Source organism: Gymnoscopelus microlampas (genome assembly GCF_963454915.1).
Source record: "Gymnoscopelus microlampas genome assembly, chromosome: 13".
Classification (NCBI taxonomy): Eukaryota; Metazoa; Chordata; class Actinopteri; order Myctophiformes; family Myctophidae; genus Gymnoscopelus; species Gymnoscopelus microlampas.
Genome location: NC_139950.1, coordinates 4,713,566 through 4,725,397, shown reverse-complemented (window position 1 = coordinate 4,725,397; position 11,832 = coordinate 4,713,566). Strand labels below are relative to the sequence as shown.

Sequence of the window (11,832 nt, the reverse complement as noted above, 5' to 3'; positions counted from 1 at the left end):
TTTTTTTCAGCTTTGAGGGCTATATGATTATTGATTTAGGCTATTGTCTTGATTTGTAAAGAAAAACAATACCAAAACAAGTACCTTTTATTTGAATAATATCAAATGAGAATGACAATAACAAAAAGGGTTTTATGCCCTTACAACAACTGACATTTTCAGATTCTTCTTTAAGATGAGTTAACAACATTCTTGTGAAGCATTATAAATAAAATCTAAATACAAAGTTGAACATGTAAGAAAAAATGATCCAAAGACAACTGTTATTTGGCTACATGTTCTTAAACATCTTAAAGTATGTTCACATTGTTTGAACAGGTAAGAGCTTTAACAAACAAGAAATGTGAATAATAAGCTAGGCCGGGGGTCTTCAACAGTTTTTTTTTGTTTTTTTTTACCTTAACCCCATCCCCGACGTGCAATCGGATGTGTGCATGCGCGGGAGTATTTTTTTTTATTAACCCTTGAATCGCGATACGGCTTTTGATTTAGATACACTGTATCGAACGTCATTTTTGGTTTGATTTCGGTACGTATCGAGTATCGTGACACCCCTAGATGCTCTCCACACTCACTATCCACAGTCGGTTCCTTTTAAGAATGATCACAAGCTTATTTAGTTGTGCATTATGATCTAAACTTGACAGACATGATTATGATTTTTTTTTAAAGATAGATTAAGCACATATCCATAGTTTAGTATTGTTTCGATGGAAAAATAAAAGCTATTTCACAGCAGAAATTAATGCCCCAATAGCCATAGATCTGCACAAACATTGCTCTCACCTCTTTGATCTCCTCCATTCTCCCAGAGTTCCAGAGTCTTGTGTCTTCATTGACCTGGACCAGGGTGTGTTTCTGCAGTGCTGGGACAGTGTAGTGATGCTCGACATGATTCTCACAGTAGGAGGCGCTACACGTCACACAGGTCTTGATGGCTCTGCGTGTGAGGCTGGAGCAAACATCACAAGCTACATCTCCAGGTGCAGCTGTGACAGAGTGGAACAGGCTGGATTACAGCCTGTCTGCTGGAGAGCCTGCAGCATCCAGTTCAACTTGACAGACATTATTATGATTTATTTTAAAAAGATAGACTAACTCTACTCCATATCCATATTGTTTCAATGCAAAATATAAAAGCTATTTCACAGCAGACATTATGTCCAAGTAGCCACATATCTGTACAAACTTTGCTCTCACCTCTTTGACCTCCTCATTGAGCGGGACCAGGGTGTGTTTCTGCATTGCTGGGATGTTGTAGTGATGCCTGAGATGATTACCGGCAATTTCCTGATGCTCTTAGGGGTGTCACGATACGCCTAATCCACGATTCGATTCGATTTTCGATACGATATATATAAAATGTATTTTTTTTTCAGCTTTGAGGGCTATATGATTATTGATTTAGGCTATTGTCTTGATTTGTAAAGAAAAACACATGTTTCTCAATAAGTCCCTTTTATTTGAATAATATCAAATGAGAATGACAATAACAAAAAGGGTTTTATGCCCTTACAACAACTGACATTTTCAGATTCTTCTTTAAGATGAGTTAACAACATTCTTGTGAAGCGTTATGAATAAAATCTAAATACAAAGTTGAACATGTAAGAAAAAATGATCCAAAGACAACTGTTATTTGGCTACATGTTCTTAAACATCTTAAAGTATGTTCACATTGTTTGAACAGGTAAGAGCTTTAACAAACAAGAAATGTGAATAATAAGCTAGGCCGGGGGTCTTCAACAGGTTTTTTTTGTTTTTTTTACCTTAACTTCTGAGGTGAACTTCTACAAGCTCACAACGCCCCGCGCTGCGAGGCGTTGTGAGCTTGTAGATCGGCTATTTTTGTCCGAGAGGTGTTGAAAGGTCCGATTCTCAGTTTTATATAATGTGTGATTATAAGTTCTGTTCATATTTGAATGTGTTCATATAATTAATGCATAAATGTTCATTTCTATTGTGTTGGGTACTGAGAGGAGGAGAGAGCTAAGAGCCAATATTGGATGTTCTATTATTGTTACCAGGTCCATGTAAGTTACAGATGTTGACATTCCACGGCTATCTTATAGTGTCTCCAGCCCTTGGAGGCACAGCTCTCTGCTCCCACTGAAGTCTCAAATACGCTCTAATCTATTACATTTAGTACCTATTACTCGTAGTATCCTAATACTTTTAAATACTTTCTGTCCCGCCTCCCTGCTTGCTTCTCTGTTTCAATAAATTGGTGGCGAGGGGTTTTGGACGCCAGAATGACTCCATAGAGTGATGGTGGTTGTTCCCTTGCGCAAGTAAAAAGAGATCTCAAAGCTTCCGTGTGTTTTATTTGGAGTGTACTCTAAGCCCTAGGGTGTGTGTAAAATGATAAGAACCTATCAGGTGTAGAGGGGAAAAAGAGAAGAACAAACAGCTACTCAAAATGGACTATGTTGTTAATTTTGACTTATTTGGTGGACTTATGGTTGATCAATGGTTAGAAGAGGATGAGAAGGAGAACGCGAAACCAAATGAGACACATGTCGCGATGACAAACGAAGAACTCGATAAATTAGAGAAGTCTAGGAATGAAGTCACTACAGCCAGGTCAACAGCTTGGGCTGTGAAATGAAAATGTCATTTGAAAAGTACATGTCTAAAATTCCAAAGAGCCTGAGGCCTTTTATCTCCATCCATTGAGAGGAGAACAGTTGGGTGATGTGTGGTACTCATTGGAGCCAATGGGTGTAAATTACCTGACTTCCATGCTAACACGACAACACGTATCTGTAAACAAGCAGGCACATCCATGATTTACACAAATCACAGCATCAGAAGCACTACTATTCAGAAACTGTCTGATTGTGGGCTGGAAGCCAGATAAATTATGTCCATTAGCGGACACAAGTCAGAGAGTTCTTTACACAGCTACTGGGCACCTTCTCTAGGTAATAGAAAACGGTGGAGCAATATGCTTGGTAACAGCAGTGGTGGAAACGTCAGGCCGTTGGAGACCAGCCCTGCTTCACCTGCTTGGACATAATGGACAGTACCTTCACCAACTGTGCTTTCAATGGCAGTGTGCAGGTCATTATTGCCACTTCAGTGATGCTCACGGAACTCGGCTGCACCTCGTTCCTGACCGCATCACTGGCGTGCCAATAATGACGGTAAAGCACACCCTCTCGTGTAATATTGCTTAAGTACAGACGCAACGCTACAGCGGTGTCTCTCTGTCTCCTACAAACTCTTCTGTGGTGTGTGTGGGTTTGTCCTGTCGTCTTTTTTTCCTCCCCCCTAGTAAGCACTGTGCGTACGACGGGGGGGAGAAAAAAAAGACGTGATGTCGCGTTGCACGGAAGAACACAGCAGACGCTTGCGCATGGCTTCACCAGGACGTGCAATCGGATGTGTGCATGCGCGGGAGTATTTTTTTTTATTAACCCTTGAATCGCGATACAGCTTTTGATTTTGATACACTGTATCGAACGTCATTTTCGGTTTGATTTCGGTACGTATCGAGTATCGTGACACCCCTAGATGCTCTCCACACTCACTATCCACAGTCGGTTCCTTTTAAGAATGATCACAAGCTTATTTAGTTGTGCATTATGATCTAAACTTGACAGACATGATTATGATTTTTTTTTAAAGATAGATTAAGCACATATCCATAGTTTAGTATTGTTTCGATGGAAAAATAAAAGCTATTTCACAGCAGACATTAATGCCCCAATAGCCATAGATCTGCACAAACATTGCTCTCACCTCTTTGATCTCCTCCATTCTCCCAGAGTTCCAGAGTCTTGTGTCTTCATTGACCTGGACCAGGGTGTGTTTCTGCAGTGCTGGGACAGTGTAGTGACGCTCGACATGATTCTCACAGTAGGAGGCGCTACACGTCACACAGGTCTTGATGGCTCGGCGTGTTTCGCTGGAGCAAACATCACAAGCTACATCTCCAGGTGCAGCCTGTGGCAGAGTGGAACAGGCTGGATTAAAGCCTGTCTGCTGGAGAGCCTGCAGCATCCAGTTCAACTTGACAGACATTATTATGATTTATTTTTAAAAGATAGACTAACTCTACTTCATATCCATATCCATATTGCTTCAATGCAAAATATAAAAGCTAGTTAGAGCAGACATTATGTCCAAGTAGCCACATATCTGTACAAACTTTGCTCTCACCTCTTTGACCTCCTCATTGAGCGGGACCAGGTTGTGTTTCTGCATTGCTGGGACGTTGTAGTGATGCCTGAGATGATTCTCACAGTAGGAGACTTTACACGTCTTACAGATCTTGATGGCTCGGCGTGTGAGACTGGAACAAAAATCACAAGCTACATCTCCAGGTGCAGCCTGTGTCAGAATGGGACAGGCTGGACTAGAGGGTGAAGAGAGATAGACAGTGTGAGAGAGAACATGATATGGGTGCAGAGGGAAAGACAGAATTCACAGAAACATTACAGTCTACTATAACATTCTAAACTTCCTCACCTCAGATCAGGAGACATAATCTGTCTTTTGAAGATCATGGGTGGATCCATTGACTTGTCACTCTTCATGGACATACTGCTGGGAAAGGGACAGTCTGAGCTCTCCTTCTGGATCCTGAAAACCATGCAGCTGCATGTTAAAGGGATATTTCACTTTCAAAAAAACTTTGGGTAATTTTATCATCTACCCAGGCTTTTGTGAGCCCCCCAGGCAGTTTTTAAGTTGCTTGATTCACTATTTAGATATTTGATATTAATTTTATCAGACACGCCCCCTTCATATACAAACCAAGCCCCCATAACCCAGTGGTTTCATTGAAGCCAAATGGACATGCTGGTCATTCATGATACTGCAGCTTATGGGCCTCAACATGAACGAGCGAAAACGGTTTCGACCAATGGGCTCGACTCACAAGCATGCATACGAGCTTGCGCACTGGGCTGCGCGCTTCTGTGACGCAAAACGCGTCACAGAAGTGACGCACTGGGCCCAAAATAGGCCTCGCCCACCACATTTCACAACCCGGAAGAACGGGTGATTTAGGCCCATGCGCTGGGTGAGCAACTCAATGCAAGTGGATGGGAGGAGATTTCGGGTGCCCTCTCTATTATTTTTAACTCTATGATACAAACCCATTATAACTTCAAACTAAATTTTAACATGTTAGATTCATCAAAAACACCCGTCCTTGGTTCTGGTGACTCACCCTGCCCTCCTAATACGCGAGGGGGTATTGTATTTAATTTTTTTCATTTTCCAAAAAAAAATAAAATGAAAAAAGTTATCAAATGAACACAGCCCCTCACGTATTAGGAGGGCAGGGTGAGTCACCAGAACCAATGAATCTAACATGTTAAAAATGGAGTTTGAAGTTATAATGGGTTTGTATAGGAAGGGGGCGTGCCTGATAAAATGTGGGGTCTGACAAAAGCCTGAGTAGACGATAAAATGACCCAAAGTTTTTTTTAAAGTGAAATATCCCTTTAAAGTTATACAGTGCAGATTTCAAAAAATATTTTTTAGCAGCCTCTGCTGGTCATTACTGTCACTGCAGGCCGTTCATTTATTACTGTGTTACCCAGAATTCCATTTGTTTTCACCGGAAGACGGAAGCGTTTCAAAAAGCGTTCTTTTAATTGTTTTATACGATCTGTGGATCGTTTCTCTTAGACAGTGGGGCTTTAGTTACCGTGAGCTGTGTTTTCTTTTTCTGTTTTTTTTCGTTCTTCAAATCATACAATCTCTTAAAATCAGCGTGAGTTTCCTTTTTGTTATTAGCGCGGTAGTTCCTGGCCAAACAGGAAACCGGTGCAGTAGTTCCTGACCAAACAGGAAACCGGTGCATTTCCGCTTCCATTTTCCGGCCAGATGACGTCATTTTCGTGGGAAAGTCATGCTCGACAACGTTCAATAGAAAATATATAAATAAAAGGCTTTCGGGGGTGAAATTCATGGAGTGGGTGTTGTGAAACATTTGCCACTCACAAAAGATATACAATTTAACTTTAGTTTTATTGAAAAAGTTACCTAGCATTACTTTAACATATCTGGTCTCAATAAAAGGCCTCAATTCCTGAATATCTTTCAAATTGCGCAATGACAATCTCTCTCTCAGCTAAGGGGTCCTTGGCCTGAAAAAGGTTGAAGACCTTTTTTGAGGACAAAAATAAAATCATCAACAATAATGAACTTCTATTATTATTAATATTGTAATTATTCATTGTTTAAATCACACCAGCCATCTAGATTGTACAGTTTTTTTTCTCACCATGATGAGTGTGGATAAGGGACATCTTTAAAGTTATGAGGGTGATCCATGGACCAGTCACTTTTCATGGACACACAGCTAGGTTCAGGAGACTCCATTCTATCCTGCTCCACCCTGTAAACCACACAGAAGTCAAATGCAACACAGAGGTCAAATTCAATACTTTTATGGCACCGACCGTACCATCAAGTACCAAAAATGCCTTGTCATTCAATACAACATTTTGATACCTCAGTATCAGTGAGCCAATAAGCATGCAGCATGCTTAACAACATCAGTGTTTGCACATACAGTTTGCACTTCATAGGTAAACAAGTGTCCATTTTATCAAGCTTGACGCCAATAGCGAGTGATGCAATATAAAGTATGCTAAGACCAGCACTGAGTTTGATTTTACACTCGAACGTGCTTGGAATAAGCTGCACCATGTTTGACTGCTTTGATTAAAGGACGGCGTTACAATGACTGTGATTTTAGCAGGTAACATAATTAGTCTAACAGTGTTTCATACAGAACACCTTTTCCCACAGATTGCTAAATTGCAACTTGGCGGTAGTGTGCGTTTGTAGTAGAGGTCTTCGCGGGTCCGCCGGAACCGAATATACCCGACAGGACCCGAGACTCACCCGAGTCTGGTTATGCGAGTGTATTTACCATGGCAGGGGTTGACACCAACGCCTTTCCGACTGCCCGGGGCAGGTAATAAAATGGTCGGGCAGGTGAAGTTTGCTTTAGGGTTCCCCGAAGGGCAGGTGCGCATTTTGAGTGGGGATGCAACTGTGTTTTGTTCGCTATAAAACACAACATGAGATATCCGTCTTTAGACACTTGAGAGAGAGAGAGAGAGACACACGCACGCACGCACGCACACACGAACGCCCGCGCGCGCGTACGTGAGCTCCGGCGAAAACAGCTAATCTACAAGCTCACATAATGCTGAAAACACGGGCAGGCGACTAGTTATAAATCACGGGTTGCAAAATCACGTTTGGAATCTAGCGTGAATCGATACGTTTGTGAGAACGTGGAGTTGATGACGAGCACGGCTGCTTGCATCCCACCCGCGATATAAAACAAAAACACCCGCTGACTTTTGTCACATGTGCTGCAGTTCCCTACTGGTCTCTAACCGACGTGTGAAGAGCCTTCCTTATGGAGGTATCAGTTCAAAACAGCAGTGTCCGCCCAGTACCTTCTGTTTTGTGTATTGAACGGTCAAAGCTTAACACGTGTCAAGTCATACGAACATAAACCCTTGACTTCTGGTGGGTGGACAAAATAAGAGCGCTCTGTCAAGTTATGGGAAAGTAAGTGTCTTCTGATCTGTGGAATGTAAAATAAGAGCACTGTTGGCCTATAATATGCTGTTTTCACTGTTGCTACACTTAAAAATATAAAATAACAAGTGTTAACCCAGTCATATTCATAGCTATTTAGATATTTGGCATAAATATTGAGTCAGGTCATGCATGACACACTACCATATACTGTAAGTTCTAAGCAAAGACGTTGCACTTACTTCTATTGTCATATTCACATGATAGAAGTCTCACAGGGTAAGACAGCAGGCAGAATATGTAAGACGAAAAAAGAAGAAAAAAGTCAATCGTTTAGTTGAGGAAGTCAGACGAAGTTGTTGCTGCTTGACTCACTTCCAACCATAGAGTTAGCTTCCAACAGAATGAATGAATGGCAGACCACACCTCCACAGTGGGTGAGCTCAAGCCATACCTATGTGTGAATGCGGTGAACTTCTGGTCTCTTAAAGGGGCAGGCTATATTTATGTCGTGTGTGTGTGTGTGTGTGTGTGTGTGTGTGTGTGTGTGTGTGTGTGTGTGTGTGTGTGTGTGTGTGTGTGTGTGTGTGTGTGTGTGTGTGTGTGTGTGAGAGAGTGTGAGAGTGTGAGTCTGTCAAAAATAAAAAATAACACACAGAGCAAACTCTCAATCAATCAATCAATCAATCAATCAATCAAACAAACAAACAAACAAACAAACAAACAAACAAACAAACAATCAATCAATCAATCAATCAATCAATCAATCAATCAAACAAACAAACAAACAAACAAACAAACAAACAAACAAACAATCAGTCAACAAAGGTAAAGTCTGTGTGTGCCTGAGTGTTCATATTGATGTAGTCTCTCCTGCTCATGGCTTTAAAAATCATGTTGCATAGACAAATGATCGCTGATAATTGCCCAGATTTCAATTGATGTGATTCTGACAAAGGCTTATAAAACAATTCCTACACTTTGTTTTTAATTATTTCTAAAGATAAAAACACCCCAAAAAAACAAAATAAAAAATGTTCATAAATCATACATATAATACACATTCTTACATTTTTCAAATGAATTTCATAAATGAATAAATCAAAGAAATTCCATGAATTAGAAGAAATAGCATATCTACGGCTATTTTCACTAGTTAGGGTCCCGGAGAGACATCAAATTTCTCTTTTGGGTCTCGAGCTAAAAAGTTTGGATCCACCCGGATGGAGAACTCAGCACCCCACCTGTCTGTCTGTCTGTGTGCTGGAGAACCCAGCACCCCACCTGTCTGTCTGTGTGCTGGAGAACCCAGCACCCCACCTGTCTGTCTGTTTGCTGGAGAACCCAGCACCCCACCTCTCTGTCTGTCTGTGTGATGGAGAACCCAGCACCCCACCTGTCTGTCTGTCTGTGTGCTGGAGAACCCAGCACCCCACCTGTCTGTCTGTGTGTGTGCACCTGGGTCCTGTCCTGAGCACCTCAACTGCAACAGCTTTGGTAACAGAGTCCTCAAGCACACCAATCAAAACACCACAACACTATTAAACATTCTATCCTTCAACTATAAATGTCTGTGTCATTACAGTTCTCAGATTGCATCCATACTCACTCAGAAACTTGTTGAAATGTCTCACACTCTCTTCTCCCCCAGGCTAGAGTGTTAGTTGACCAGCAGCCACAGCCCACCTTGTAGTTATTAATGTCAGCTGTTTATGGTAGAAATACTGAGGGAAAACCCAGCTCCAAACGCACTAACTGTCCGTGTTTTTAACAGGACTACACGCTTATATATTCTTCTCACTGATCCCTGGCTCTTAATCTGGTGATTTGACAGATTATTGAATTTATAACCAACACTTAACATCTGTTTTCACCCATTTCTCTCACTCTCAGACTGGCTTCCTTCATCCTTTTTTGTTCCACCTCCTCTCAGAACCTGGTAGGTTGACTGGAGTTGATTGACACCTGGCTCCCCAATGACATTGTGTCCATGAGCTTGGTATAAGTGTAATGAGAACATGTCTGTTCTCTAGGGCCTGGCCCTTCAGTTCAGCCCACTGATTGATGAAACTGCCTGTGATTTAAGAGAGACACAGGTTCAAATCCCAGTCTGTACCCAAATCTTTGGTTTTTGATGCTCGCAAGGTTAAGAGTTCAAAAACTACTCTTACGTAAAAGAAAACTATGTTTGAAATAAAAACAGGTTAATGTGTCAGATCAAATCAACTTCATAGTCAGCCTTTATTGATTTTGACTCCTTTGAGTCAATCAGTTTCCTTTAAGTAAAGTCAAGTTATTACGTTTGACAGTGTATGGTAGAATTTGAGAAATAGACGTTGTTGATTTATACTTAGTTCCGCACCGGTGTTGTGGACCGAAAATAAGTGATCTACAAGCTCAACGTGTCCGACTCGTTGTGCTGTGTCCGACTATCCGATGCGTCATGTTGTGGATTGTTGTAGATTGTTGTAGATTGAATCTTGAACCTCAAGGTTCAAGGTAAAAGGTTGTACTTTATTGTTACATCCTGTGTACAGGACAGGTACATAAGAGTAAAACTTATTTTGGTTTGGCGTCCTTCAGACAATGAAGCAGCATAGGTAATAACAACAATAAAATAATAGGAAAAAGTAAAAAGATCAGGCTTTAAGGATAGAGTTAGGGCAACATTTTTAAAGATGGCCTTTATAAAATGTGTGTGTGTGTGTGTGTGTGTGTGTGTGTGTGTGTGTGTGTGTGTGTGTGTGTGTGTGTGTGTGTGTGTGTGTGTGTGTGTGTGTGTGTGTGTGTCAAAATCATTACAATCACTGCGCTGTGACTTGCTGCTGTCACATTGAGTGTAACAGATTGTAATTCACGTCTTGCACCACTCTGTGGCACCAAACACCATTTTATACACAGTATACACAGCCAGATGGTTGTACAACCTGCTCTGTATTTCTATTATTATATATTTGTATCTGTTTATCACTGATCTCTTACTCAATGAACATGCTGATTGATTTGAAGTATTTAGAGCAGTTTAGTCACATCACCAGGGCTTTCAGGAAATATTAAAAGACTAATATGTGTCTCAGAGACAGAGAGAGAATGTGTGTCTGTCTGTCTGTCTGTCTGTCTGTGTAAAAAAAAAATCTCTTTTTCCCTCTCCTTCCCTCCCTTTTTGGGTTTTGTGCACAACTTTCTGGCCTATCGACCAGTAGGCCTTGTAAAGTAGTCCTTGTAAAAAATAATTGATGTTCAGTTGCGTTCTGCTTATTGGATCCTAGATGCACTAATAACCAAACAAAGGCTACATATCTTGAAAGGACCAATGAGCTCAACTAGAACAGAAAGGACGTACACTACATAGCTACTGCCAGGACCTGTCAGTGGCTGTATACCTCTCACATTGTCTATGAAATGAATACCAATGAATGAATGAATGAATGAATGAATACCAAGGACCCCAACGGAAACAATTCAGCAAGGACTTTTTTGGACGGCCTTTTAGACAAAAGTATACTGTGTAACTGTGTTGTTTTACATTCTTTTTGCCTAATAAATATTTCAATCAATCAATCAATCAATCAATCAAATATCAACACAGACAGAATCAGAATTGGAAAAATCCTAACTACCCACCCATCCCTAATTTTCTCATATGATTTTTGTTGAGGGGCCTACTGTAAACTCTGTGCCTTTCGTATTTCTCTCAAGTCTTCACACAAGATAAGTTATGACATCTTGTGTTTGGAACATCTTTACATAAAGGTGTACCATACTACCATGCCAACTTATAAATAAAAGTGAGTTAAAGGACAGTTAAAGTAACAGCATCGTAAGTTAGCAGGGCTGTGAACAGAATTCAAACTAATTTGGTGCTCCCCTCCGGTGCCTTGAAGAGACACGGTATAATAACGTATAGGTTTAAAGGTATAGTTCACCCCCAAATTGACTTTTTTTCTATCGATTATACACCCCATGGAGACTTGAATTCATGGATTTGTTTTTGTTGCATTCCTAAGCCAATAATTTGATGACCGGTGGCGGCTCCGGTAGGAGACTTTAGTGTCAACTTTTGAGTCTCCTACCGGAGACATTGGCATCTTTCCACCAGTCATCAAATTATTGGCTTAGGATGAATGCGACAAAAACAAAAATATCTCCATGAATTCAAGGCTTCATGGGGTGTGTAATTGATAGAAAACAAGTTTTTTTAAAATAAGAAAATAAGGTTAAAATCCTTTTGCATTTTGAATATTTTTTATATGTTCAAAATGCTTCACTCTTGTACTCTTGTACAGTATTTACTGAGAGGACATGAGATGTCAT

General features: G+C 40.7%; 1 protein-coding gene across 1 annotated transcript; it reads right to left on the bottom strand.

Annotated features, from left to right (window-relative positions):
• Nucleotides 1-2,975: 2,975 nt before the first annotated feature.
• LOC311058074 (uncharacterized protein) lies at nt 2,976-7,895 on the bottom strand (the record flags this gene model as incomplete). The annotated part of the gene is made up of 6 exons (XM_084075381.1): nt 7,761-7,895; nt 4,474-4,587; nt 4,165-4,360; nt 3,745-3,948; nt 3,467-3,549; nt 2,976-3,126 (listed from the first exon to the last, which is right to left on the bottom strand). Exons 2-6 carry the CDS (start codon nt 4,545-4,547, stop codon nt 2,976-2,978), a joined length of 708 nt encoding a protein of 235 aa, XP_083931507.1. The 5' UTR covers nt 4,548-4,587; nt 7,761-7,895.
• Nucleotides 7,896-11,832: the final 3,937 nt, after the last annotated feature.